A 26317-nucleotide genomic window follows, 5' to 3' on the forward strand; every position below is an offset into this window, starting at 1 on the left:
CTTCTGTTGAGCTTTTTTTGTTGTTGACTGGAAAATGGTCGTGTTAACTGGATAATACGACCTTTCTGGAAGGGGCTGGGCAAAGACCATTGTAAGTACCTCATGTGTCTCAGCAAAGAGGAAGCAACAGGACTTCCCTGGTGGCGCAGTGGTAGAGAATCTGCCTGCCAATGCAGGGGACGCGGGTTCGTGCCCCGGTCCAGGAGGATCCCACGTGCCGCGGAGCGGCTGGGCCCGTGAGCCATGGCCGCTGAGCCTGCGCGTCCAGAGCCTGTGCTCCGCAACGGGAGAGGCCACGGCAGTGAGAGGCCCACGTACCGCAAAAAAAAAAAGAAGCAACAGACGGAGAGGAAAGGGAGTAGAAATAAATGTTCAAGTTTTACATCCTATTGAACTCTGACAGGGAGGGGCTGCTGGCTCCATAATCACTTGTCACAACCACTAGGCATGTTTTGCTGAGGCAGACAAATGAATCCCCAAGGATCCACTTACCCAAAACTCCATCCCACTATCCACATGACACATGTTGCTGACGGCCCCTACTTCGGTGACACCAGGGCCAATCATCTAACTCAATGACAAAATTTTAATGACTAAGAGATTGGTGGCTGGGGCTGAGGTGTCTGAGTCAGGCTGGGGGTTGGGTTACCTCAGTTACAGGAAGTCAAAGATTGATTTCCTCTTTTTCCAAAAGAACGAAGGCAGACGGTATAGGGTTGATTGAGCAGGCAGGCAGCTGGTACCGACACAGAACCAAGCTGGACTCTGGGTGGAGGCTGTTCTGTCATGAGGTTGGCTGTGCTCTTCTCTGGGGCCTTGCTGGGTCTACTAGCAGGTAGGGAGAAAGGGGACGAAGGGGAGGGGGCCCCTGGGAAGGAGCCTGCCCCTGGGTTGCTAACCAGTGTTTCCTCTGAAAGCCCAGGGGACAGGGAATGACTGTCCTCATAAAAAATCGGCCACTCTGCTGCCATCCTTCACGGTGACACCTACAGCTACAGAAAGCACAACAAGCCCTGGAACAACCAGCCACAGAACGACCAAGAGCCACAGAACGACCACTTACACGGCTACCACCACTCATAAAACTACCACCACGGGCACCACCAGCCACGAGTCTTCAACAGCCACTCACCATCCTGCTACCACCACCAGTCACGGAAATGCCACAGTTCATCCAACGAGCAACAGCACTGCCACCAGCCCAGGACCCTCCACCAGATCCCCCCGCCCAGGACCACCTCCACCCTCTCCAAGTCCTAGCCCAGGCTCCAAGGAGGCGATAGGAGACTACATTTGGACTAACGGTTCCCAGCCCTGCGTCCGGCTCCAAGCCCAGATTCAGATTCGAGTTCTGTACCCAACCCAGGATGGAGGAGAGGTAAAGCTAAACAACAGTAGAGGACATAAGGGGAAGGGGATGAGGCCTTCTGCTACGGTTCAGAAGGGAAGGAGGAAGAGTAAAGAAGTAGACGAATACAGGGTGGAGACAAAGGGAACAGGGAACCTTGGACGGCACAGCTGTGTAGTCTCGTGACCCTCTCTCGTCTTTTAACTTCCGCAGGCCTGGGGAATCTCTGTTCTGAACCCCAACAAAACCAAGGCCCAAGGGGGCTGTGAGAGTAATCATCCCCACTTGCTCCTCTCATTCCCCTATGGACAGCTCAGCTTTGGATTCAAGCAGGTACTTAACCCTCATCCCTCACTCTCACCCTCCAAGTGCCCTACCCCTACCAACTTCTTGCCGCACTCCTTACTCTGGGTACCTGGATGCCACTCTCCCCTGCTGCCCTGAGTCTTCCTGGTCACCTCCCCAGGAGCCACTGCAGAGCACCGTCTACCTGAACCATGTGACTGTGGAGTACAACGTGTCCTTCCCCCAGGCATCACGTGAGTAACCTTCCCTTTCTCATCACTTGCACTAGATGTCTGGGCTCCTGAAGGGACCTAGGCTGGGGGTATGGTGGGGATGTGGCTATGGAGCTGACCCTTCCTTATTCTTTCAGAGTGGATATTCTCTGTTCAGAATTCATCCCTTCGAGATCTCCAAACCCCTCTGGGCCAGAGCTTCAGTTGCAGAAACGCAAGTGTCATTCTTTCACCAGCTTTCCACCTGGACCTGCTCTCCCTGAAGCTACAAGCTGCTCAGCTGCCCCCCACAGGGGCCTTTGGACCAAGTAAGACCTATTCCTTCCCTCCCAGAATTTTCCCACTGCACTGAAAGCCCTCCCCCGCAGGCCTATAATCTCCCTTCCTGCACCCCCAAATTTCCTTCCCCTCTCAAGCTTGTCCTCCCCTCCTCTACAAGACTCTACCCAGGCTCCCCTTTTTTTTTTTTGCTGAGTCCTCTAGGTGAGCCAGCCCCTCACCAATCTCCTACTTCCCAACATCCCACATTCCCTTCTCCCTCCTTCCACCTTTATTCCAACCACCACCGTTGTGATGCCTACTTGCCCTATCTTTCCGCCAGGTTTCTCTTGCCCCAGTGACCGATCCATCTTGCTGCCTCTCATCATTGGCCTGATCTTACTCGGCCTCCTCACCCTGGTGCTTGTTACCTTCTGCATCGTCCGGAGACGCCCACCCACTTACCAGCCCCTCTGAGCATTTGTCCCAACAGCCAGGGCACCAGGAGGTGCCCTCATTTCTCACCACGCAACTGACTCAGAGACAAAGTTATCTTCCTTCCCTGTCTTGATGAACAAAAGTCGAGATAATGCAATCAGGAGGAATGAGGAGAGAGCTGTTTATTAAATATGACTGATTCCCCCTCCCCCATCTCCAGTGGGAGAATAATAAAACTTGATCAAGTCTTTATCCTTGGTTTTCCTTGTCCTTCCTGCCAGGATTAAAAGCCATGAGTTTCTTGTCACACACCTTTCTGTACCTTCCATGGTTGAGTCTTGGGGAGCCAGGAACAGCTGATGAGGAGGGATGAAAATGTCACTGTGTGGCCCAATGCCCTCACGGGTTCATCCTTCGAAGCCTGACACAGCTGGTGTCGAATCGGCTTCACCTCCCTTCCTCCTCTTCTTCTGGGGCCCCTGGCTGCTCCAGTTCCCTCTCTCCTCCAATCCAGTGGAGCCACCCATCCCAGCAGCCTTCTTCCCAACCTTCATATTACAGTTACAGGCAAAGTAGGCAGCAAGAGCAATGAGTGTGGATGGGAAGGTCACAGCCCTGCCCTGCTCTGTTTCAAATGCCCTGCCCTACCCAGTGTGCCCAGGCCTAGCGAACAGCCTGGATTAAACTCTCCCCGCACCTGGGATGCTCCTATCTCACCTGCAAAGGGTTTTCATCAACCACAGGAGCAATGCGTACTGTGAACTCCACATACGATCACCCTCTATGCTCCTGGGAACAACATGCCTCCAGCCTGGGCGACCCGCGGAGCCAACCCTGAAGTCCCTGGTGGTGGCGCACCTAGTGGTGGTGGATGGCACCCCCCAAGGCAGCCTGAATCCAGATTCTTCAAAGGACCTCCCCGACCAACAAGTGCCAGACCCTTTACAATCAGCTATGAGCATCCCCGGGTCCAGAATGGGACCCTTCCGGTTGTAGCAGCCGTGTACGGCTACAGAAAGCAGCCGCCAGGACCTGCAGGCCCAGCCCTCTGAGGGCAGCACGTGGCAGGGACCAAACAACCACACCACCGCCTCGCCGACACCCCGTTATGACCTTGCTGACTGTGGTGCGGGAGTCCCCAAAGGGTGTGGTAGTCCCCAAAGGGTGTGGTACTCCCAGCAGGCGCCCAGCCAACAGCGCTTGATGGCCAGGCCCATCTCCACCGAGATGGCCGAGAGCTGATGTCCCGGCACTGCGGGGCAGAGCGCATCGCTCCCGCCGCGTAATCCAAGATGCCCTTTCCCAAGGCTAGCTGCTAGGCCCCCTCCGCCTGGCCCAAGCCCTGGCTCAGCACGCGGTCACAGGAGGCCGAGGAGCGGGCCTTGGCCTAGAGGTGGCGCCCTCGGGCCAGTGGGGTGAGAGGGAACCCCAGGGCCCTCGTTTCACAGGGGCGGCCAGGGCTGGGCCCGCACGGGGGTTAAGGGCGTTGCAGTCCCCCGAAACTGGGCTCACCTTCCCCACCTCCCCCTCCTCTGCTTCACTGTCCCGGCCCAGCAGTTGCTGGCGCACCCATCTGCGAAGGCCTGGGCGAACCTGAGGAGAAAAAAGCATAGGCTCGGCGCCTAAGGAGGGATGCCTGGCTCAGACTGTGCCCCCCCCCCCGTCGGTGCCGTGTCCTCTGGAGACGCCGAGAGCCCAGGAAAGAGAACGCTACAGAACCCCCCGCCCAACGCCATTTTGGAGACTCACGCTCCTTCTGTCGCAACCTCGTACAATGTAAAGTCAGCTAGAAGAAGACAAGATGGCGCCGAGCAGGAGGAGCGGAGAAAGGCTGGAGGATAAATCTTGTTGCCGAAGCGGAAGCGTAAACAAAGGCGCGAATGATGGAACTGCGCAGGCGTACAGATTTGGCACGCGTTAAAATTCGAGCAGCAGGGTGGGTGCGTCCAAAAACGTGCTCTCCGGGCGAGACCTATTTTACGCGAACGAAGGTGGGATGGAGTAAGGCAAGAGCAGCCGCCCTGTTTAATCGCGAGAAGACGGGAGGCGGAGTGCCCAGAGCGCGCATGCGCATCGTAAGTCAATGGCGGTTTGAGGGGTTGGCGGAAGCTAGCCTTTCAATATGGCGACCGAGGTAGACGGGCTGCTCAAACGGGTGCTGGTGCCGATTCTTTTACCTGAGAAATGCTACGACCAAATTTTCATCCAGTGGGACTTGCTTCACGGTGAGTTTTATTCGGCATCCGGTCAAAATTGTGCTTCAGAGCCCTCCGGCCGTAAATGGGGCGTGAGTGCGGACTAAGTGACAGCAGTGACAGCTGCCACGGCGCGCGGGGCGGAAGTCGCTTCTGAGAGGGGCGGATATGTCTCGGGCTCCGTAGGGGGAGGACTCCATATTTGAGCGAGAGAGGGGAGTCGCCGGGTGGGAGTAGTTCTTTGGTTTAGCGACGGTGAAAGACGAAAAGACTCAAATTTTACAAAACAAAGTTTAAAATCTGATTAGATCGTTCCAACCTGTAATAGATCTCTATACCTTCAGGAGCAAGGTTACACCTGATTCAAAGCCTCTGATGAATCCAGGCCTTCTGCGGCTCCCCCAAGAATCCTGCCATCCCAGTGGCTTTCCTTCCAGCTTCCACGTTTGCTCATGGTCGAATTTTGGAATTAACTTGTCTGCCTTCCTCCTTCTATCTACGAGGCGACGCCAGAGCAAAACCTGCTTCTGACGTCAGACCTTTAGAGAAGCCTTCGCGGTCTGCCCGCGTCAGTTCTTGGTACCCCAGCTGTGCTCCCGGGACAATGTTTTAGCCGCGTTCAGGACCCACGAGAATCTGACTACTACTGGGCCAGGCACCTTGGGGATAGGGCTTCAAGGCTAGAGAAGATGTCGGTGGCTAGAGCATAAAAGCAAGCCCTGGAAGGGTCAAGTCCCTGAGTAGGGGCCAGAGACAGTGTTCAGGAATGAGTGATACAGAGGAAACCTATCCTTGGAGAAAGAAGACATGTGAAGTGGATTGCCTAGTGGCTCAGAGGCGGGGAATAAAGGATCAGAGGACGCTTGGGCATTGCTCAGCTCTATACAGGGAAGCAAGGGAGAGGTTTGGAAGTCAGATCAAGGAGTTTAGATGTGATGGCAGGGAATGGAGGGTTGGGTCAGAAAAAAGGAATGGTAAAAGCCGTTTTGGAAAGTCACCTTGTCTGAACGTGATATGATTTGGAGTAGGAAGAACTAGGCCTTTTTCACCTGCCTCCAGACCACCCAAGGCTTCCTTTGTGTGGGTATGTCAAGGTCTTAAGGAGCACTTCAAGCCTTTAGGCCTGAGCTGCCTCCTGGAACCCCTGGCTTGGGTTCCGTAAGTGTCATCTCTGCTTACCTCTTTTTCTCTTCTTAGTTCCCTGCCTCAAGATTCTCCTCAGCAAAGGCCTGGGGCTGGGCATTGTGGCTGGCTCACTTCTGGGTATGTTTCTTATCATCTTCCCTTCCTGTTGTTGGGAGGTGGGTGGAGTGCTAAGATGCCATGAACTGGATGGGTCCCTTAACCAGAAGCGGGGCTAACATGCCTCCCAGTCTGCTCTGTAGCTGTCGTGCTGCGCTCCCAAGGGATGTCAGCCCCTCAGCCCTGCCCTTTTCATCCTCTTTCTCCAGTAAAACTACCCCAAGTGTTTAAAATCCTGGGAGCCAAGAGCGCGGAAGGGTTGAGTCTCCAGTCGGTAATGCTAGAGCTGATGGCGTTGACTGGGACCATGGTCTACAGCATCACCAACAACTTCCCCTTCAGGTGAGGGGCCCCGCCATTTATCTCCTAGGGTAAATGCTCACAACTCTAGTAAGGATTAGGGTGAGGGAGGTAAAAGAGCAGGAAAGCTTAAGCCTTTCTGGAACTCTAGCCATCATCTATGGTGATGAGAGGAGGTGAGAATCCCAAGAATGCCCAGTTTCCTATCCTGGGTCAAGCGGGTGGGGGCTGCCGGGAGGCAGGAGGTAAGGAACCAGCAGGGCTGTGGAGGACAGGGAATAATCAGAATTGGGTCCCCAAGATGGATGGGCTATGGAGGCTTTCCCTGCCTCTTTCCAGGCCCACATTTCTTCCCCCCAACTCTTGACTCTGCAGCTCTTGGGGTGAAGCTCTGTTCCTGATGCTCCAGACGGTCACCATCGCCTTCCTGGTCCTGCACTACAGAGGACAGACTGTGAAAGGTGCTGAGGATTGAGCCAGGAGCTGGCTGCAGCTGTTGGGAGCCTTGCTGGGAACGCAGGCCTGGGAAAGCCGAGAGACTCAGGTTGCTGACTCCTTATCTCCTTGTCTCCCAGGTGTTGCCTTCCTAGCGTGCTACGCCCTGGTCCTGCTGGTGCTGCTTTCACCACTGACGCCCCAGGCTGTAGTCACCCTGCTCCAGGCCTCCAACATGCCTGCTGTGGTGGTGGGAAGGGTGGGTGCTGGGAACAAGGGAGAGGATGTTGGGAAGGGGGACTGGGTGAGGAGCAGAGGGGAAACCCAAAGTTTGGGGGTGTTGGACTGAGGGGAATGCAGAAATGTCATGGGAACATTGGATAAATTCAGATGACAAAACGAAAGGTCTCAACTCCTCCCCAGCTGCTCCAGGCAGCCACCAACTACCGCAGTGGGCACACGGGCCAGCTGTCAGCCATCACAGTCTTTCTGCTCTTTGGGGGCTCCCTGGCCCGAATCTTCACCTCCATTCAGGTGAGTGCACCTCCTCCCCTCTAGAGGGCACCATAACCTCACCTTACTTCTCTCTCTCCCCATGGACTTGAAGCTGCGCCCTCTCTGGAGCCCTTTTTGGCTATGCTGAAGAGTAACCCTAGCCATGTCTCTCACCCAGGAAACTGGAGACCCCCTCATGGCTGGAACCTTTGTAGTCTCTTCCCTCTGCAATGGCCTCATCGCTGCCCAGCTCCTCTTCTACTGGAATGCAAAGGCTCCCCACAAGAAGAAAAAGGAGCAGTAGTTGAGCTGGCTCCTGGGGCACATTCCATGTTTCTATTCATCCACCCAACCTTGGGATCCTTCCCATCTGAACCAGTCTGCTGGTGTGACTTTTAATCATTCCCTGTTCTTCTGCAATTGCAGCTTTAGTGGAAATGCTTGGTTGACCCAGATCCTTAGAAACGATAGGGGAAGAGATTTACGGGCTGACATTTAATCATTTAGCTGAGATTCTTTCTTTAGCAGAAGTTTCCAGCTACTTGCCTATTCTGGGCAAAACTCTTACCCTGTCCCCCCCATTTCCCCACTTCCCTTCTGACCCTAGAGGACAGAGGCTGGACAGTGGAAGGGAATAGGTGCTTGTGGATTCCTCCCTCCCGCACCCTGGCTCAGACTGTCTCCTGGACCCCAGTGCTTGGTGGGGGAAGGGGGAAGGGGGACAGAAGAATGACTGACTCAGGCAGGGCCCCAGGGTGGGGTGTGGAGGTTCCTGCTCTGGCAGGTCCAGGCGGAAGGGAGTGGAGACTGCTGGTTCCTGCTGCAGTAAAAGCGAACAGAGATGGTACAATAAAGACTCAGAGACGTGGTGTAATCGTACAAAACTGTGTTCAGCCTACAAAAAAAAAAAAAAACTGTCTTGTTTTGTTCCCACTGGCTTTCAGGGCTTTGGGGGGTACTGCCCACCTCCTCTGAACTGTGGTCCAACAGTTCTAGAACAGGGTTTGCAACCTGGGAGTGGTGGTGGTGGTGGTGGTGGTGGTATTGGGGTGTTTCTGGGTCGAAAAGGAGGATGGAAACCTCTCTGGGAGGTCCATGTCCATGAGGGTTAGAGGTGGGTTAGGGGCATGGGGGCCCCTGGGAGGGGAGGGTTGTACAGAGTGGGAGAGCCTGGGGGTGGGTAGGGGCTGTAAGGGGGGAGCAGCTCCCCCTGGAACCTTGGGTTACTCTGAGGGAGAGAGCACGGCGAGGAGGCTTCCGGTTTACAGTGGGAAGAGCTGCAAAGAGAAACACCGGGGTTAGAAGGCACTTGGTCCCCTGGGTTGGAGGTGCCGAGGAGGGTCCCCAGCTCGCATGTGGGGGTGGTTCTGAGCAGCTCTGCGCAGACAAGTATAACTTGTCACCCACCTACCCATCCCTGGCTCTCCGGGTCCCGCCGGTAGGGAACCGGACCCCGGACGGCTTAGAGCAGCGCCGCCGCAGCCGTGTTGGGACACGCTCAAGAGCGAGCTTGCGTGCTGCGCGCCTGTTTTCCTCTTTTGGGGCGGCAGGCCAGGAAGGGGTAGAGCTGGGCTTGGCCTGTCCTTGCCCCGGGGGCTGGGAGAGGAAGCTGGGTCACACGAGGGCCAGAATCGGGGGTGGGAAACGGGAAATTCTGGTAACTAGAACACGGTCACATCCAGGGCACTGTGGTCTGCTCCTGCGGTGCCGCCACCAACAGACTATGATGGAAACGTTCTCTAGAAAGACCCTGGCTCCCCGGAACTCTCCCACCCTTCGCGGAGCGCCCCCCAAACTTCTCCGGGTGTGTCCCCTTCTTGGGTGGGCTCGGGGCCCCTGCCAGCCAGGCCCTCTGGTATCCGCCCCCACCCAGGCTGCAGGCGGGGGGCACGTCCTCATTCCGCTCCCCGGGCACTCACCCGTAACCGCCAGGCAGGTAGGCTGTCGAGTAGTTGGGGGGCTGGTACCCAAAGCCTCTGCTCCCCTGGGTGGTCGTGTACCCGGGCCCCCAGACAGGCCCGCCGCCAGCCACGCCGCCGCTTCCCTGGCCGAAGTGGGGCGACCCGGGGCCCGCGCTCTTGGTCTTGCGCCGGGGCCGGTACTTGTAGTCGGGGTAGTCGCGCAGGTGCCGGGCCCGGAGCCGCTTAGCCTCTTCCACGAAGGGCCGCTTCTCGTCCTCCCCCAGCAGCTTCCACTGCGCGCCCAGGCGCTTGGAGATCTCCGAGTTGTGCATCTTTGGGTTCTGCTGCGCCATCTGGCGGCGCTGGGCGGAGCTCCACACCATGAACGCGTTCATGGGCCGTTTCACCTTCTCCAAGGGAAGCCCCCCGGAGACCACTGGGCTCCCGGCGCCCTCCCGCTCCTGGGAGCCCGAGGACGAGGAGTTAGGGGCTGTGGGAGTGGGAGGTTCCAGCCTCCAGGCCTGTGAGGAGCCGGGTAGCGCCATCGGGGGTGAAGGGAAGCCTTAAGAGGGCGTCTTACACGCCCTCCCCTCCAAAGTGAAACGCTGATCCCCAAACCCGGTATCCTTAAAATGGAAGTGCCTTCCTAGTCCGGAGTCGTTACAGAGAGACTCGTGTCCTTAAAAGGTATATATATCGTCCCCAAGTTCAGAGTCCTTATAATGGAGCCCCTGCCACCAATCAATCCGGCACGTTTGGGGAGTCAAGCGCAAAATCCGCTGTCCGGTACCCAGTCTTGGATAGGCTGTGCTCTTTCCTTGTGGCCGCGGGGTCCCCGACCCTGCCTCGCTCCCCCTATTAGCTGCCGGCCACCGGCCCGGGCTTCGGTGAAGGCGGTAAAACTTCGCGCTCTGGGGTCCCGCAGCTGCCAGGAGGCACAGCCCGAGTGCCACAGCCCTCTCTCACCTGGCCTCAGCGTCTGTGGCTGCCGGGTGCGCCAGGCCCGGGAACTGCTTTTAACGACTGACTCCTCCCTACTCCCTCCCAGCCGACCGCGCCTCCTGAAGGGCGCCAACCTCCCCCTCCCTTAGGCCAACCAGGTGTCCTGTTCTTCCCAGCCCCCAACACTCCCCCCCCAGGGGACCACGCCTCCTCCCCACCCAAGACCCAAGTCAGGCCTTCCAGCCCCAGTGGCTCTGAACAGCTACCCCTCCCTTCTTAAGCACTGGCAATTTAAAGTCAATGCCTTTGCACAACGGATCAGGCATCTGGTGATCAAAAGCCCTCAGGCTCAGAGTTGTGCTGGGAGGGAGGTGAGGACACCCAACCCCCCAATCCAAACCAAACTCTTTTCTGGTGCCTCCTGCTCCTCAAACCCCTAACCTGGCCCGGGGCAAAAAAGTCTGGCAGTCAGGAGGTAGGCAGGCCATTTTTGCTTCCTGAGGTGCTTGGGTGGTGATTCAACCCCTTTCCAGGTGAGAAAATTTAAACCCTCCCCACTATAGCCCCCAAACCTAGGTTTCTCCACTACATGTTTTATTTCTAATCCTCAGAGTTGGGAGGCAGGGAGCAAGGAAGCCCAGGATGACCCCTAAGGCTGCGAGGTCAGTGGTGTGGATGCTGGAGAAAAAGCCTGGATCCAGGGCACAGAACCAGCAGGAATGAGGGCTGGACACCTAGGTCCCAGAGGCTGTCTTGAGGGAACCCTGCTCCCCACTCTGCCCAAGGCCCAGCCCAAGCCCCAGGCCTCAGGTAATCGGATTAAGCAGCCTGCCTTGGCTCTCACCTCTTAGCAGGAACAGCTCCAGCTTTGAGCAGCCCTACCTAGCCCGCTGTGACTCAGGGTATAGGAGTGGCCCAGCTCCCTCTACCAGCAAACCTGGGGGAGGGGAGAGGCAGCAAGGCACAAGCCACTCTCCTCTGGACCAGGAGGGTACCTGGGCCTGGAGAATTTAGGAATGTCAGAAATTCCCAGAAGTAGACCAACTTTGGAATGCCAGAGAAGCTAGGTGTGGAGATACAGGAAACAAGGGTCAAGGCAGGTCAGTCCTACACAAACAGATGGACCAAACTGGGCATAAGGAAGGTGCAGGAACCAGAGGGCCATTTGGATTTTTTTATTCTCTTTTTAAATACTGTACAGTGAAAAATAAATACGCCTTCTCATCCACCAGACAAGGTTGGTCCCCCCTCCCCTGGGGGACCTTGTCACCCCACTTCATACACACCCCTGGTTCTACTCCAAAACCTTCCCCATGCCTCCCACCCACTTATACCCTTACTATCCCCGTCTTCCACAGTGATGAGGCCCCAGAAATGGGGGGTACAGGAAGGGAGGAGGGATAGCAGGGGAGCCCCCCTGAACTGTCCAGTCTGGGTGGGTCAAGGAGCACCCCGCACCAACAGGCGGAGAATGGGGGTGTTCAGAGAGAGATTGGGGCATTAGAGGATAAAGGCACATCCAGTCTGATGGGGAAGGAGAGAGGCTCCCCTCACCCTGGGGGTAGGGTGGACAAGAGGGAGGGGGGTATGACCCTGTTACACACCCCTCCACTAGCTCCTGGAGGCTGGGGGGGGACCCAAGCTGCTGTGCCACCCCCCGCCCCCCTAGATAAGAGCAGCTCCAGCGCAGGTCAGTTGGGCCTGTGAGGGCCATGGTGTTGGGCAGCAAGCGAGATGGAGAAGGGAGGGATGCGGGCTGGAGGGTTTATGAAACCCCATTCACCAAACTACCCAACTCCAGGGGGGCAGAGAGCTCCCCATTCTCTGAGGGGCCCTTAGGAAGCTTGCTGACAGAGTCACCCTGAGGGGGGAGTGGGAAAGAAAATGGAGAGGAAGCAAAGAAAAAGGTCAGTAGAAATTCAGGTAATGCCATTCCCTACCACCTAAATGCTCCAGGTACCTCCAGGCTGGTCCCCTGTAGTCACTTTTACTGGGGTCCAGAAAATATGAACCAAATTCTCTTCTATTCAAACTTTTTTCACTATTCTAAATGCAGTCTAAACTCCATCACACATGCCTTCTCTGCAATTTAATGAGAGGTTTCTTTGGGAGTTTTCTTGTGCCCCCTACCCCAGAACAACAAAAAAGGAGGTGGGGTAAACTGTATCTTGCTTGCCTACCTTCTGTCCTGAAAGAGAATCCTCTGAAGGTTTAGTGCGTTCCAGGGGTGGCCGCTGGCGGCTCTGAGACTTTGCTCGGGAGATATAGTCAGCCACAGTCACTGGGGAAGGCAGAGGACCAAAAGTTTCAGAAGGAACCCAGGTACCCAACCCCTAGACACTCACTGAACCCCAACCCCTAGCTTTCACAGGATAGGAGGCATCCTGTTCTCTGAGGAAGTCTGCTGACATCCTGTGTGAGCTGACCTGGCTGACGGTCTCCACTGATCGAACCATCAGTCCGGTTACCACGGTTACGGCGGCGGCGGCTCCGATTACGACGCTGGGGTCTTGACTCATCTTCTGTGGGGCAGGGGAAAATGAGAGCTGTGCATCAATCTCCCATCCCTCAATTCTTGCCCAGTTCTGATTTTTCAGATCCAGGTACACCCCTTACCCAGGCCATTCTCTGTCATGCTGGGCCCGTCAGATTCCAGGCCTCCATCCATGACAGTCCTGTCTTCATCAGTGCGACGGCGGCGGGAGCGGCGGCGCCTGGCACTTGCTGGGGGGGGTTCCCCAGGCTCTGAATCAACTGGGGGCTCTGGTTCGGATGTGTCCAGTAGGCTGTAGGGATTACTGTCTGGGTCCTTCAGCACTGGTTAGAGGAAAAAGAGGAGTTGGGAGTGAGGTGTCCATCATCTTTCCTTTTGGCCCACATTCGTGAACCTAGCTGTCTGCTTCTGGTACCTGAGCTAATTGATGAAGAGTTGTATCTTGAGGTGGGCCGGGGGGCAGGTGGGGGTCCCCTACCCCGGCCCCCAATCGGCCGCCTCCGACTTTCTTCCCCCCGGGTCGGGGGATCCCGGTCACCAGGCCCAGCTCGGTTGGGCTCTTCCCTCTTCTCTGACTCAGTCTCAGAAGCTGTGGATAGGTCTGAGATGGGGCCTGAAGAACACAGTAGGGTTCAAACAGGGTCACTCACCCTAACCCAGGATCCATCCCAGTCCCCAGGCTGGAAGACTCTCATTCTCACTCCTAAGTCCCCCAGCCAACCACTTCTTCATCTTCTCCATCACCCTTTCCTCAAACTTCCACCCAGACTTCTGCCTCCCACACACCCCACCACTGCTCGCCTCCCTCTCACCACAGGCAGGACCGCCTGGCCTCCGGCCCCGGCCCCGGCCCCCGTAGCTGCCCCCATAGGTTCGTGTGGTGTGGAGGGAGGAGGAGGAGCTCTCATCGGTGGTGTAGCCAGCCTTGTCGCTGCCACCGCTGCCCCGCCCACTCCCAGGAGGGCGAAAGCCCAGCCCAATCTGCCGAAGCTGTTCATCAATTTGCAACCTCTCCAAGCGAAGCTGCTCCACCTCCTGGTTGGGGAGAAGATGGAGAAAAACAAGGAAGGAGGAATAAGTATAAGATCAATGAACAGTCTCTTTTTCCTGCTTCTCTGCCCTGACTGTCCCTATGGATCTGAACTCTCAGGAACGCAAGAAGGCTTAAAACAGGGAAAATTCTGGGTTCCAACTCCACAGCCCCAATTTTCCACCTAATGGTTTCTATTCTACTCAGAGACACAAACTGGGAACCACCACTTTTAACTTTATCCACCAGTATCCTTAGTCCCCTTGTACACATGGATCTCTCCTCTCCCAGGCTTCTGGCTTGGATACCTGCAGGTAGGAGAGGTGATACTCCAGCAGAGCCTGAGCATTGCTGATATTCTCTCGGGTGCCAACAAATATGAAGGGAACCATTCCCTGGAGAGCAGAGGAAAGGACAGATGGATTAGAAAGAGACTCAAATGAAGTTTTAAGTTCACGCTGTCTCCTACAGAAGCCCACCCAAATGGGATCTTTCTGGGCTGTACATCTACCAGGAAAAACCAAAGTTCCCAAGCCCCAACCCCTAGAAATCCCATCTCTCAAGGGAATGGCTTGGAGAATAATCCCATCTACTTCTGGCAACCAATCTCTAGGTGTTAGTTGCCCCATACCTCCTCCCTGGGGTTCTTCTTGTCATTATCACCTTCTACTCGAACCCTCACCACACCAGATTTATCCACAATCTCCTGGATCACTTTCCCGTTCTTTCCAATCACTTTGCCTGAATGGGTAAAGGAGGAATTAGGCCTTTTTTTTTCCAAAGAAAAAAAAAAAAAAAAAAGGAAAGAAAGAAGAGTAAAAACAGACAAGATAAACAGTTTTCCAGCTGCTATATAAGGATTCCGTTTAATGATTCTCTTGCTTCTAAGCTTCTGGTGTGTTTTCACAGGACAAAATATCACAATCCCTAGAAATCTGTTCTCCCATTTTTGTCACTCCTACTACATACTGTTTGCTCTGTCCTTGTGAAACTGGAAGTCCACAGGGAGGTGCCAAGCCAGAATCACTTTAGAGCATCTCACATCTGGTCCCCAGCTGTATTCTCTTATACACATACTCATCCCCAACTCACCAACCAGGTTCCTGGGCACTTGCACGGAGTCCTCAGAAAACTCAAGGTAGCTCCGGGCCTGTCGGCACGCCTCGGGAGTCTAAGAGAAGAGGAGTGGGGAGTCGTTAATAAAACAGAACACCTGGATCTCAAACAGTGACCTTCCTGCCACTCTCTGTCTTTGAGAAAATGTGGCGCCACCGACGTCAGGGAGGGAGGTCAACACGACAGGTTTCCTTTCTATTTCACACTCTCTTCTCTCTATCCCCTAAGGGACCTAGACAACAGCTATCTTTTGCTGACCTCCCCATAGATGCGGAAAGTGCAGGTCTCTTCACCCAATTCGATGGCAGTCACCCCAGGTACTTTTCGGGCCTGCTGGATGTTGGCACCATGAGTCCCAATTGCTAGTCCCATCAGGTCCTCTCGCACTGTGAACTCCTCTTGGAAAGCTGCCGCCAGCTGCTTACTTGTCTGAAAAAAAAAAAAGGCACTGGACCACTGGACTACAGGAATCATGGAGAAATCTCAGAACACCTGTCCCAGATACCTGATGCTTTGCATAACTTAAATGAGAAAAGACTGTATGAAAGAAAGCCAGAACTACCTGGGAGTCCACTGACCACCAGGACCTGTGAAGAATTCAGGAACTTTTCATTCCACTCCTACCTTCCCAATACCAATGGCTTGGTGGGGAGGGGAGGTAATGATGGCCGAATCTGGGCTGAGATCCATCAAAGATCCGGATTTGGCTATAACACTATCTGGTTGTGTGATCCCAAACAAAACATACTCTCTGTGCCTCTGTTCTGTCATCTGCTAAATGACTACACCTGACCTACCCTATTCCCAGACTAACAAGAGGATTAAATAAAGTTGGTATGAAAGAAAGGACTTTTCACAAGGTAAATGCAAGTGTAAGCAACTATTTACCTTAACCAAACCAATATCAACTCCCAAAATAAAACCTGAAAAGTTGAACAGAAAGCAACAGGTTGAGAAAAGCATAAAAAGAGGTTATGGTACACCATGCTACCACTTCATTTCTCAACCAGTCCTTAGAGGGATACCTGAGTACAAGGGCTGGAAAAGGGAAAGGTTCTGGCAGTGCCCTGAGTAGCATCCCTGGAGAAGTAAAGATTACCATGGTCCAGAATTTTCAAAGGCTCCCGAAAAGATCAGTTCACTTGATAAAAAGGAAACAGATGTTCAAATACACACATACACGTGCGTGCAAGCACGTGTATATATACCATCCTCATTTAGGATGGTATAATTCCTAAGAGAATCTGACCATCGTAAGATGTCGTATGTCATAAGATGTCAGAACACAAAAACACTCACTTTCAACTACTGTAGAAACACTCACATTCAACTACCTCATTGTCACAGCTAAAGAAGAAAAAGCTCACTGAAATCAAATTATTTGACAAAGCAAGACATAGGATTGATTCCAAGTCCAGTGGTCTTTCCAGTGTACAAATGGTTCCCAAACATATCCCACAAAGCAGTCTGGTTCTCAGAGGTAATTTGGGGGCAGCCAGTGGAGGTAAGAGCCACACCCTCTTGCACTTTTAGACCCTGTTTTGATTGATTTGTTTTATGCATTGTGCTTTCAAGTAAAATTTCACTTGATCAAAGGGTCCCTTTGAAAAAAAAAAGAAAAAAAAGCTTGTACTAAAACATGATGGAGCTCTGCCATCTGGAGGAGTCTGAGATAAAATAGCAGACCCAGGTTTAATGGCCCAGAAAGACCTTAATGTCTGTTCACAAGAGCATGGGTGGAGGATGGGGTGGGAGGGGAGAAGGACAATACCAATCAGCAGTAAAAACTGAAGCCAAAACTTACCTCGAGGTGCTTGGTAGCTTCTTCATTGCGGGACATGAGTAGCAGTTTGGTGCGCAGGCTTCGGAAATGCATATCACCCAGCAGGGATGCTCGCTTCACAGGGGCTTCTGTGGTTGACTGCAAAGAAACCAATGGAAAAGTCATTAAAACTGACTGACTACATTTTAGAGGAGATCCAGGAACTGGGAATCAGGATGCCTGAGTCACTGGAAAAGGGTGGGAGTTAAGAAACAAAGTTGAGGAACAGGAAAAATCACTGTCAGTCTCACAAGAGCCTACTAACTGGGTGCTTAAGGGAAGTGATTTTAAGTAGCAAGCCCAGGTGAGAATCATACTGTCTGTTTTTGAGAGTCCAAATATGCAAGGAAGGGTACCCAGCCCAAACTGCAATACGATGGTCAGGTTGAAAAAAAAATTAAGGTCATACATGAGAAAGACTAAGGAAAGGTAGGGCTAACCTGGGTCCACAGAGGTCAGGAGCAATAAAGTCCTCTCTGACAAATAAATATAAGCACATTTTAGCTCTTCTCTTCTTGCAAAGGAGTTAAAAGGGGAAAAGGGCTTAGGTGAAATTCAGGCAGAATAAACTCACCAGAATGAACAGCTCACTATTTGTGATGTTTAGAAAGATGCAGTTTGCTCCCAATGCTTTCTTGAACTCTTTATGGACGTTTTCATTGGAGCAGCTGCAGAGAAAGAGAACAGTGCTCAGAGGGCAGAGTGTAGAGTACAGTTGAAGGGGAGAGAGAGAGGGACTGAGAAAAATAAGGACTGCAGTAAAAGAACAGGGATGAGGAAACAGAGGAACTGGGAGCAAAAGGGACTCTAGAGGGCCAGGGAACACAGAACACTGAAACTGGGAGTGGGGGCTGGGACAAACAAGGGCAGAGATGAGGACCATAAAGAGGGCCCCCCCACTCCTGACATCCCAAACACTCACGCCTCTCTCAGATCCTCAGGCACAGCCATGGTAACCTTGAAGAAGCTGCCTTTGGTTGCAAGGGGATTGGGATTAACTGGCCGAAGCCGTTCCAGGGTGACAATCTCATTGTAAGTGGCATCACAGGCAGCATATTCAATGACATAGAACTGGCAGAAGGAAAGAAAGGAGAAGCTGTGGATGACCTGAGTTTCTGTCTCCCACCTTTCTCTGACTAAAATATGTGTTTCAGCAGTTCTCCAAAGGCCTTGACAATCACTCACATCTCCCTTCATCATCCGCACCCGGGCCAGCCACCAGCCACAAGGTTCTTGCTCATTGGCTCGAGAATAAACCTGAAGAGAAGTTGAAAATAAGAGATATCGAGGACCATCCAAAAACATCAAGAATGGAATGAGCATTAAGACACTTGGGAGGCATCCTAAACTAAGATAAAGGAATCTAGAGGAAGGAGCTGCTAATTAAAATCAGAGTACACTGGATTTTAGATGCTGTTATCATAAATGGAAGAAAAGTGAATCCCCTGAAAACAGGAAGCTCCCTGAGAGCTTGACTGATCACAGCAATGATGGACAGAAAACTGCTGCATTTCACTCTTCCACAGGCTGCCTAGCTGGATGGAGGAAGGAGCGTGAACCAACCAGTGAGGAGCCTAGGGTACTGGTATCAGGGTAAGGGAGATGCAGAATCCTGGGAAAAGGGACATTTAGAAAAGGTGGACTCCAAGGCCCTTACCTCCACTTCATCCCCTTCTGTGATCTCCTTATTATAGTCAGCTGGAGGTGGTAGCCGGACATCCCCAAAAGGAATCTGCCTCTCACTCTGCCAGCTGCGAGGGAAAACAGTGATATGAAAGCATTCAGGCGAGTGTGGCTGCCCGTTTCTTCCTCCACTGGGCATTTTCCACCTTCCCTGGTGATTACAAGTTAAACTCCAGGCCCTGCTCCATAGTGGTGCTTTCCATCTCTTGCTAGAATCTAAATATGGAGTCAAATGACCCCCACTCTCACCATTTCCTCTCCTGGGATCCATATAAGTTGCCCACCCAAATCCTTGGCTCTCCCCCACCTATTATACACGCCTCATGGGACTCAGCCGCCCCCTCTTCTCCACTCTCCTGCTAGGACCTAGTATGCTGGATTCTCTATTCCCAAGGTCTTACTTGTTTTCAAAGAAGATGGTGACAGAGTCTTCATGGACATCCTTCACAAAGCCCTAGAATGGATTTTAGAACAAAGTAAAAAAAAAAAAAAAAAGCCAATCAACCACCACCTCAGCCATCAAGGGAACAGACAGTTTTAGAGGGCCTTAAACTAGTTTTTTTGTTTGCTTTTCTTTTCTTTTCTTTTTTGCCCGCGCCTTGTGGCTTGCGGGATCTCAGTTCCCCAACCAGGGACTTGAACCCAGGGCCACAGCAGTGAAAACCAAGAGGGCCTAACCACTGAGCCACCAAGAAACTCCTTTTTTTTTTCCTTTTTTTAAACTAGAGTTTTAGATGGGAACACAAGCAATCTAAAAACAGGGCCAGAAAAAGCTGTATTGGTGAAGGAATACGAATGTTGAGGTAGCAAGAAAGGAAACAATACTGGCAGGGAAAGAAATGTTGCAAAATCCAGAAATAAGATGAGATAGAAATTAAGTAGAAGGGAGAAACATCACCTGCATCAGAACAGCTGGGAAACTAGTGGTCTCCTACGGCTCCCACAGAGGCCTCCCTATCTGTCTGCCTCATGCAGTGCTGAGCAGCTTGCCAGAATTCAATTAAAATACCAACACCATTCAGCAAAGCTAAGAATATCCCATGAGACAGTGTGAGGTTGTCCTGGAACACCTAGAGGACATCAGGATCTGCCAAGAGAGAAAGGGTCTAGCTCCTAATACAGCAAGAGGCCTGAGCGAACTTGGTGCCTTGATGCCTGGGTCGTAAGAAAATAATCAGAACACTGGAGAAATTAGAAACAAACACAATTTACGGAAGGAAAAATTAGGATTTAAAAGATGTGAGGGGGCTTCCCTGGTGGCGCAGTGGTTGAGAGTCCGCCTGACGATGCATGCGACATGGGTTCGTGTCCTGGTCCGGGAAGATCCCACATGCCGCGGAGCGGCTGGGCCCGTGAGCCATGGCCGCTGACCCTGCGCGTCCAGAGCCTGTGCTCCACAACGGGAGAGGCCACAACAGTGAGAGGACCGCGTATTGCAAAAAATAAAAATAAAAATAAAATAAAATAAAATAAAAGATGTGAGGGAATTCCCTGATGGTCCAGTGGTTAGGACTTTCACTGCCGTGGGCCAGGGTTCAACCCCTGGTCAGGAACTACGATCCTACAATCCTGCAAGCTGAGCGGTGCGGCCCAATAAATAAATAAAAGATGTGAGATTTCTAAATGCTAGACTAGGACACTGCTAAGAATTTGAAAAGAGTAATAAAATTTGTAGAAGACCCCAAACTTGAGATGAAGACAAGGGAGAGGAACAGGGATGACTGAATAGCTGGAATCGCTGGTCTACCTCCTATTTTCTCTCTCTTTTTTTGGCCAAGGCAGTGAAAGCTCTGAGCCCTAACCACTGGACTGCCAGGGAATTCCCCACCTCCTATTTTCTATGTCTTCACTGAGGAAGCCAAAGCTATGCGTTCAATCCTGTGCTCCCAATTTTCCTACCTTCTCTCCTGTTTTTCACATAGTCAAAATTAGGGATTGCTAATTTTGATAAAGTCCAATTTTTCAACTTGTTCTGTATCTGAGCTTTTGGTTTTATATCTAAGAAATCTTTACCTAATGTCCTTGTCTAGAGTTTTATAGTTTTTATTTTACATTTAGGTCAATGATCCATTTTGAGTTAAATTCTGTATATGGTGCCAGATACAATCAAACTTTTTTTTTTTTGCCGTACGCGGGCCTCTCACTGCTGTGGCCTCTCCCGCTGCGGAGCACAGGCTCCGGACACGCAGGCCCAGCGGCCATGGCCCACGGGCCCAGCCTCTCCGCGGCAATGTGGGATCTTCCCGGACTGGGGCACGAACCCGTGTCCCCCTGCATCGGCAGGCGGACTCTCAACCACTGCGCCACCAGGGAAGCCCCAAACTTCATTTGTAACCTATGAATGTGCAGTTCTTTGAGCACAATGTGTTGAAAGACTATCCTTCCTCTACTGAATTGCCTTTTCGCTTCTGTCAAAAATCAGAAAATGCAAACTAATGCATAATGACAAAAGACATTGGTGGTTGGTGGAAGACTTTTGGGATTGACAGAAATTGTGGCGATGGTTTGTTTTCTATATATGTCAAAACTTAACAAATTGTATGCTTTAAATAGGTGTACTTCATTGTATGTCAATTATGCCTCATTAGATTTTTTTTAAAAAAAATCAGGGGTTTCCAAAAGCTAATATACGAAGAACTATTCCTGAGCTTTGCAGGTAGGAACAAAATATGAGTTTGGGAGAGAAAACACCAAAAATGTACACTTGTGTCACTCCCACCTCAGAGAACTGATCAATCATAAACGCTTAATACACTGTTTTTTCCTTAAATCTAAACCTAAAATGTCACTCTTGATACCAGCCATCTTTCTCTTCTTTCGGGAAGGGATCTTGTTATGGAGTCTTACTACTTAGAACTTTACTTCTGCCCAAGGCATTAGTCCTCCTGGTACTGCCTAGCCTCTGACTTACCCATGCTTCAGCCTTCTCTGCCATTCCCTTCTTCAGTAATATTTTTTCCACTCTTCATTCAGCTCCATCAATACCCATTCCTACTCTTCTCCACTCACATCTTCTATTTGCCCAAATCCCTCTCTTCCCTTTTGGGTTCTTCCCTTAGCTCCTTTTTTTTTTTCTTTTTCTTCTTTTTTCCTTAGCTCCTTTTTAAGTGTCCTCCTCTTTTCTTCCTTTATAAGGATTTCTCTAAACATTTCATCTAGCCTCTTCAGCTGACTTTATCCAATTCTTTATCCAAAATGTCTATCTCTAAGCTTTAGAAACAGTTTATCAAGAGAGAGTTAGCTATTTTCAAAACATTTCAGGGATGAGCTAAAACATAGTGGAAGAGAATCACTTGCCTGCCTCTTTTGTGAAGAGATCCCCACTCCTAGATACACTCATTCACAAAGGATATGTCTAAAGCTCTAATCCAATTCTCCTCCAACATGTCAGGGTTGGCCCTCAGGCAGAGGTAGCAACATTACCCTGGTTTTTCCAGCTACCATGATCCCAAGGCAGAAATGCAAAGCTCAGAATGGAGTTTTCCCTCACATAACTCAGCAGTTCAACTAAACGTCACTCATTCTTATACTTCTAGGGTCCTTTTCCTTCAAAGATTCTCCAAAACAAGCTTTCTCCTCAACTTCATATTCCAAGTCAGTCTCTGCTCCTTAATTCCACCCACATTACCCCAGTTTTTTTCCTCCAAAAATACCAGTGGCATAAAGTGAGCTCCTAGTTCTGCTCAGTCCATGCTCATTGAGAAGATAAGCAGAGGAGGGCAAGAGCAGTTGAGTGCCTCTCTAGAAGGCTACCTACATCCAAAGGATAACTCAATTCAATTCAATGGCCAGGGCATATGGAGCTTTGGCTTATAGAGCCTAGGACTGGACAGAGGAAGTGAGAGCCCTAGGTTCCTAAGTACTTCACTTTCCTCAAATTATAAGATACAAAATTAGGTCCCACCTTCAACCTATCTTCTAGTCCTGGGTTCTCAAAATAAAGGAGGGAGTTCTAGAAGAAAATCAGGAAGGGTCTGGATAAAAATCACGTGTTGAAGGTGAGGATGCCATATTCCTTAAAAAGGAATTGGAATTGGGATATCCAGGTAAGGTCTGGAAAGTTGGATGACTGTGCCCTGGAAGGTGAACAGATATTTCATTTGGGAGAGCACCGCTTAAAGAACAAAACACATTAAGTTCTGACAGAAAAGGAAGAGCTGATGGGATAGCTAAAAGATAACTTAGATCCCAGATCTGACATTTGCAGTTCTATCCTGGAAGAAGATCAACAACACTAGGACCCAATTCTGAGAGGGATGAAAGGAACCTTCCCAAATTTATAGTTCTAGAAGCAATGTAAACACTCCTTGAACCACACTGAAGTTTGCTGAGTCATGAATATTAAATCAGCAGCAAGGACAGATTGGGTAAGTATCTATATGGCACTGAACATTGAAGAAAGATTAGTCTGAATTTAAGGATTTACTGTTGTTTTCAACTGAGGCATGGGGCAGAAAATGCTAAAGTGGCCAGGACACAAAATCCACATTACCTGGCTTTCAGCTCAAGTTCAAACTCTATTCTCTGATTCAAAGCATCCTAGCCCCAATTCCCTCAATCAAGTCTATCACTGCCATAGCCCACAGGAGAAAAGAGAAAGATCCAGAGACACATTTTCTGTTGGACACTTATATGTGGAAAGGGAAACATGTCCCTTCCCAGCAGTCTCACACAGCTAATTTGAACTGGATACCAATCTTTCCCAGCTGTGTCTGACTCCCATGCTTCCTAGAACAAATGCAAACATCATATCTTGATCTCAGGCTCAGTTTAAGAATCACTTTTCTTAGGGATGGGAAGGACCCAGATGAAGGACAAGATACTGTGGTAAATGAGGCTAAAATCTTATGAGAAAAGGTATTTCAACAAAGGTAATGCAAGTTTGGGGAAAAAGGATATAAGAGACAAATGCACTCTATCAGAATCAGAAAGGAATTAAGAGACTTTGCCAAAGAACACAGAAATGCTATGGAGGCAGGCTAGAAGAAAAAGTCCCATGAGTTAGGAAAGTATGCAGAAAAAAATGACAGAAGGGATCAGCTGGGAGCTTCCTTCTTCCATCTTAGCTGGGTAATGGAATAGGTAGTTTCTGGGGATTACACAGAAATATTAGGAAAAAAAGCTAAAGGCTTATATTGAGAGGTTAAGTTAAGATAGATGTGGGTACCCACAGGCACTGAAGAATATAAAGAAATCTGGTGAGGGAAGTAAGGCAGAAATGAATAGGCATTTAGAATGGGTCAAAAATGACTACACTGAACTTATCAATCGAAGTTGGGGCAGAAACCTACTCCAAGGGCAAATATGAGACCCTTTCCAGTTATAGCAAGATATGATTTCACAGGGAAGGAGTTCGAGAAAGTCATTTCCAAGGGCACGAAGGTGGAGAGGTCTATTATGGGAGGAAAGGCTTGAGGGGAAGTGAAGGAAAGGGGGTTCTTCTCACAAGTAATGTTATGATAAGATAACTCTGCTCTTGCTCCTCAGGGTAAAATGAGAGAAGACAGGAATCGGGAAAGTCTCTGAGACAATTCCAGGCATAAAGTCCAAAGAGGTTCAAAATAACAACAGTCACATAAAGAAAAATTCCTGAGAGGCAAGAGGGGTCTCCCTCTGGCTTAATCTAAATGGGAAAAAAATGTCCTAAAAAATAAGATTCAGAACAGCTTTAAAAGGTGGTAATAAAAGGAGTTCTAAAAAACCCAATCCTGGGCAACGGGGGAGCTGAAGTAAACAAGGATCTTTTAAAGATAGTCTCCTTCTCCTTTAAAAAAAAGGCTAGTGGATTCCCAAACTGGGCGAGTTGGCCAAAAAGTCTTTTAGAAGTGGAAATCCTTAAGAAGGAGATAAACAGAGGGAATTCTTGTGAGATCCCCTTTTAGAGATCAGGGATATGAAGCTTACACTCCTCAAGATGAAGAAACTGTATGAATGATCTAAATGTATGAGGTCAAAGTGAGATGACAAATACAAAACCATCCCTGGGTAGAACAGTAAACCAGCTAGTCTTGGAATAAAGGGGTGGGGCGAGAGACTTGAGAAAAGATGCCACCTTATGGCTATGAGGCAACTAGACTGGTACAGCCCAGAGTTCCTGAGGTCAAAGATACTAAATGTCATAAACAGATTCTGACCGTTTCTCCTTGGGGTGGGAACAGAAATATAAGATGAAAGTGGGGTGAGTCTTCCAGAGCCAGTAAGCAGAGGCCTCTCCGAGGAAGATGAAAAGATCTAATATGGGACGGCCTTCCCAAGGGGGTAATAGGGAAGAATAAAGAGAATTCTCCATGTGCTTGGACTGTGGGGAAGACGTGATTCAGATCCAAGGTAGGTCTTCTACTAGAGACAAGAAAAGTCAACGAGACGCTGGGTAAATGGGGTCTCTTCTGGGGGCTTGGGGGGGGAGCTGAACCAAGTACAATAATGCCCTGATGCTCAATCCCGGAGATGCGGGTAAAAGCAGGTGTAATAGAGGGGCCAAAAATAAGAGGAAGGGGTTAACTTATAGAGGTCTCCCCCCAGGAGGGCCGCGGGTGGGAGCGTGGGTCTAAGGTTCTAAGGGTCAGGGCTTAGCTCCAGAATATCGATCCCGCCCCACTCTTCCCTGCTCTGGCTGGAGGGAGGGGGCTGAAGACCGCGTCCCCGGCCGGCGCGCCGCCTCACCTTGTAGAAGGCCCCGTTGGAGCCGCGCACCTCGACCGGCAGTCCCGGCTCCACATCCCCCCCAGAGGCCAGGCCGCCCATGGCGCCGCCACCGCCTCCGACTCCCCCGGCGGCGGCTGCAGCAGCGCTCTGAGTACGGGCCGGGCCAGGTCCCCGGCGTCTCCCCGGAGGAGGAGCCGGAGGGGGAGCCGCGGGGGGCGGGAGCCGGGCCGGCCCCACGGCGGCCCTGCCACAGCCAACGAGCAGGGGGCCAGGGCCGGGCCGCTCCCCGTCCGCCGCCGCCGCCTTGGTCTCCGCCACCGTGAGGGAAACGGCCGCCGCCGCCGCTGCCTTCGTCACCTCAGCTTCCGCCCGCCGCTGCCCCCGCTGCTGCCTCAGTCCCGGGACCCGCTGCTGCCGCTGCCGCTCCACGGCCTCCACCTCCCCCTGCCGCCGCCGCCTACTGCGCAGGCGCACCGGGCACCCGCCCGCCGCGCGCGGGCCCTGAGGCCCAAGGCGCAGGCGTCAAGGCTGGCGACCCAGCTCGCGCTGGCCAGCGCATCAGGGCTTCCACACTCCTCTTCACTCTCTCACGCCCCCTCCTGGTCGCTTACTTGCGCTTGCGCAGAACCAGACTGGTTCTTTTTCCTCGCCACCCCATCTCTCCACGGCCCCTGTCTCTTCCTTTTCCCACCCCACAACACTGAGAGCTAACCAATCATGGGAAGGGAGGGACGGAGCTCACTCAATCGGATTGGACTTCTGATGCTCCTGGTCAGACCACACCCACTTCACCATGGTGCGCTCCACCAGGCTTGTACAAGTTAGGGATGGGCATGCGCCTGAATGATTGCTTGGTCACTTTCCCCACCTTTGTCTTTCTTGGTGCGCACGCTCCGAAGGAAAAAAAAAAAAAGGGCCTGGTGCGCATGCGCTGGGCTTTACAGTCCACAAGGCGGACTGGATTCTTTTGAGCCTCTGTATCTCTGCACGATGCGGTTTAAGAGTCACGTTCTTGCCTTGAGAAGGTTCTGATCATGCATACAAAGAAAGGTAAAAGAAAGATTTCAAGGCAGTACCGAAAGGCAAATGCAACTTAGCACAAGATTGGATATCTAAATGCGGAGAAAATTCAAAAGAGGAAAAATTGTTACGGAGAAAGGATAGTAGAGGGGAAACTTAGGATTCGTAAACTAAGATAAGTGAGAAATTTCGGTGGAAGTGAATAAAATAGCCAAGAAATTAGGATCATGTGTTGTGCAGTAATCATTTAGCAAATATTTATTTAGCCCTCACTGTGTTCTATCCACTGTGGTAGGTGGTAAGGGTACAAAGACAAGATGTGGTCCCCCAAACAAGGATTTTATAATATATTGGGGAAGGAGCAGACAAACACATTTAAGCAAGTAAGTGCATGGAGTTCATTTGAACATGGGATAAAGATAAGGACTAAGTTTT

General features: G+C 51.4%; 4 protein-coding genes across 7 annotated transcripts; 2 read left to right on the forward strand and 2 right to left on the reverse strand.

The window, feature by feature from the left end:
• The first annotated feature begins 81 nt into the window (after positions 1 to 81).
• Positions 82 to 2814, forward strand: CD68 (CD68 molecule). Its single transcript, XM_004266905.4, has 6 exons — positions 82 to 835; positions 918 to 1378; positions 1562 to 1681; positions 1815 to 1887; positions 2004 to 2174; positions 2468 to 2814. Exons 1-6 carry the CDS (start codon positions 787 to 789, stop codon positions 2599 to 2601), a joined length of 1008 nt encoding a protein of 335 aa, XP_004266953.1. The 5' UTR covers positions 82 to 786; the 3' UTR covers positions 2602 to 2814.
• Positions 2723 to 10174, reverse strand: SOX15 (SRY-box transcription factor 15). Of its 3 annotated transcripts, none has more exons than XM_033422980.2 (2): positions 9149 to 10172; positions 2723 to 2918 (listed from the first exon to the last, which is right to left on the reverse strand). In XM_033422980.2, exons 1-2 carry the CDS (start codon positions 9673 to 9675, stop codon positions 2867 to 2869), a joined length of 579 nt encoding a protein of 192 aa, XP_033278871.1. In that variant the 5' UTR covers positions 9676 to 10172; the 3' UTR covers positions 2723 to 2866. The 3 variants fall into 3 exon arrangements, with proteins under 3 accessions (XP_033278871.1, XP_049558605.1, XP_004266951.1); XM_049702648.1 differs by lacking the exon at positions 2723 to 2918 and adding an exon at positions 7968 to 8124 and having other exon boundaries at positions 9149 to 10174; XM_004266903.3 differs by lacking the exon at positions 2723 to 2918 and adding an exon at positions 8101 to 8506 and having other exon boundaries at positions 9149 to 10170.
• On the forward strand, positions 4644 to 8113 carry MPDU1 (mannose-P-dolichol utilization defect 1). Its single transcript, XM_004266901.4, has 7 exons — positions 4644 to 4787; positions 5955 to 6020; positions 6209 to 6341; positions 6675 to 6760; positions 6875 to 6993; positions 7158 to 7268; positions 7408 to 8113. Exons 1-7 carry the CDS (start codon positions 4685 to 4687, stop codon positions 7531 to 7533), a joined length of 744 nt encoding a protein of 247 aa, XP_004266949.1. The 5' UTR covers positions 4644 to 4684; the 3' UTR covers positions 7534 to 8113.
• A 1058-nt stretch (positions 10175 to 11232) lies between the features above and the next one.
• Positions 11233 to 25488, reverse strand: FXR2 (FMR1 autosomal homolog 2). 2 transcript variants are annotated; one of them, XM_004266900.3, is made up of 17 exons: positions 24881 to 25484; positions 18619 to 18671; positions 18192 to 18285; positions 17720 to 17791; positions 17457 to 17605; positions 17109 to 17202; positions 16517 to 16633; positions 14971 to 15141; positions 14689 to 14767; positions 14228 to 14337; positions 13905 to 13991; positions 13379 to 13601; positions 12982 to 13179; positions 12689 to 12889; positions 12499 to 12594; positions 12253 to 12353; positions 11233 to 11933 (listed from the first exon to the last, which is right to left on the reverse strand). In XM_004266900.3, the coding sequence occupies exons 1-17, from the start codon at positions 24959 to 24961 to the stop codon at positions 11838 to 11840; spliced, it is 2022 nt and encodes a 673-aa protein (XP_004266948.1). In that variant the 5' UTR covers positions 24962 to 25484; the 3' UTR covers positions 11233 to 11837. The 2 variants fall into 2 exon arrangements, with proteins under 2 accessions (XP_004266948.1, XP_033278864.1); XM_033422973.2 differs by lacking the exon at positions 12982 to 13179 and having other exon boundaries at positions 24881 to 25488.
• Between the last annotated feature and the right edge of the window lie 829 nt (positions 25489 to 26317).

The sequence above is a fragment of the Orcinus orca genome, chromosome 19 (genome assembly GCF_937001465.1).
Source record: "Orcinus orca chromosome 19, mOrcOrc1.1, whole genome shotgun sequence".
Taxonomy (NCBI): Eukaryota; Metazoa; Chordata; class Mammalia; order Artiodactyla; family Delphinidae; genus Orcinus; species Orcinus orca.

Bases quoted from the DNA above. Each gene is read 5' to 3' on its own strand.
- CD68 (XM_004266905.4), top strand. From the start codon at position 787: ATGAGGTTGGCTGTGCTCTTCTCTGGGGCCTTGCTGGGTCTACTAGCA. The intron at 1,379-1,561 runs GTAAAGCTAAAC...TAACTTCCGCAG, and splicing joins CAACCCAGGATGGAGGAGAG to GCCTGGGGAATCTCTGTTCT. The intron at 2,175-2,467 runs GTAAGACCTATT...TCTTTCCGCCAG, and splicing joins CACAGGGGCCTTTGGACCAA to GTTTCTCTTGCCCCAGTGAC.
- MPDU1 (XM_004266901.4), top strand. From the start codon at position 4,685: ATGGCGACCGAGGTAGACGGGCTGCTCAAACGGGTGCTGGTGCCGATT. The intron at 6,021-6,208 runs GTATGTTTCTTA...CTCTTTCTCCAG, and splicing joins TGTGGCTGGCTCACTTCTGG to TAAAACTACCCCAAGTGTTT. The intron at 6,761-6,874 runs GTGCTGAGGATT...CTTGTCTCCCAG, and splicing joins CAGAGGACAGACTGTGAAAG to GTGTTGCCTTCCTAGCGTGC.
- SOX15 (XM_004266903.3), bottom strand. From the start codon at position 9,675: ATGGCGCTACCCGGCTCCTCACAGGCCTGGAGGCTGGAACCTCCCACT. The intron at 8,507-9,148 runs GTGAGTGCCCGG...TTCTCTTTGCAG, and splicing joins TACCTGCCTGGCGGTTACGG to CTCTTCCCACTGTAAACCGG.
- FXR2 (XM_004266900.3), bottom strand. From the start codon at position 24,961: ATGGGCGGCCTGGCCTCTGGGGGGGATGTGGAGCCGGGACTGCCGGTC. The intron at 18,286-18,618 runs GTAAGACCTTGG...TTTCCCTCGCAG, and splicing joins ACCATCTTCTTTGAAAACAA to CTGGCAGAGTGAGAGGCAGA. The intron at 12,890-12,981 runs GTACCAGAAGCA...TCCTCTAACCAG, and splicing joins CTCTTCATCAATTAGCTCAG to TGCTGAAGGACCCAGACAGT.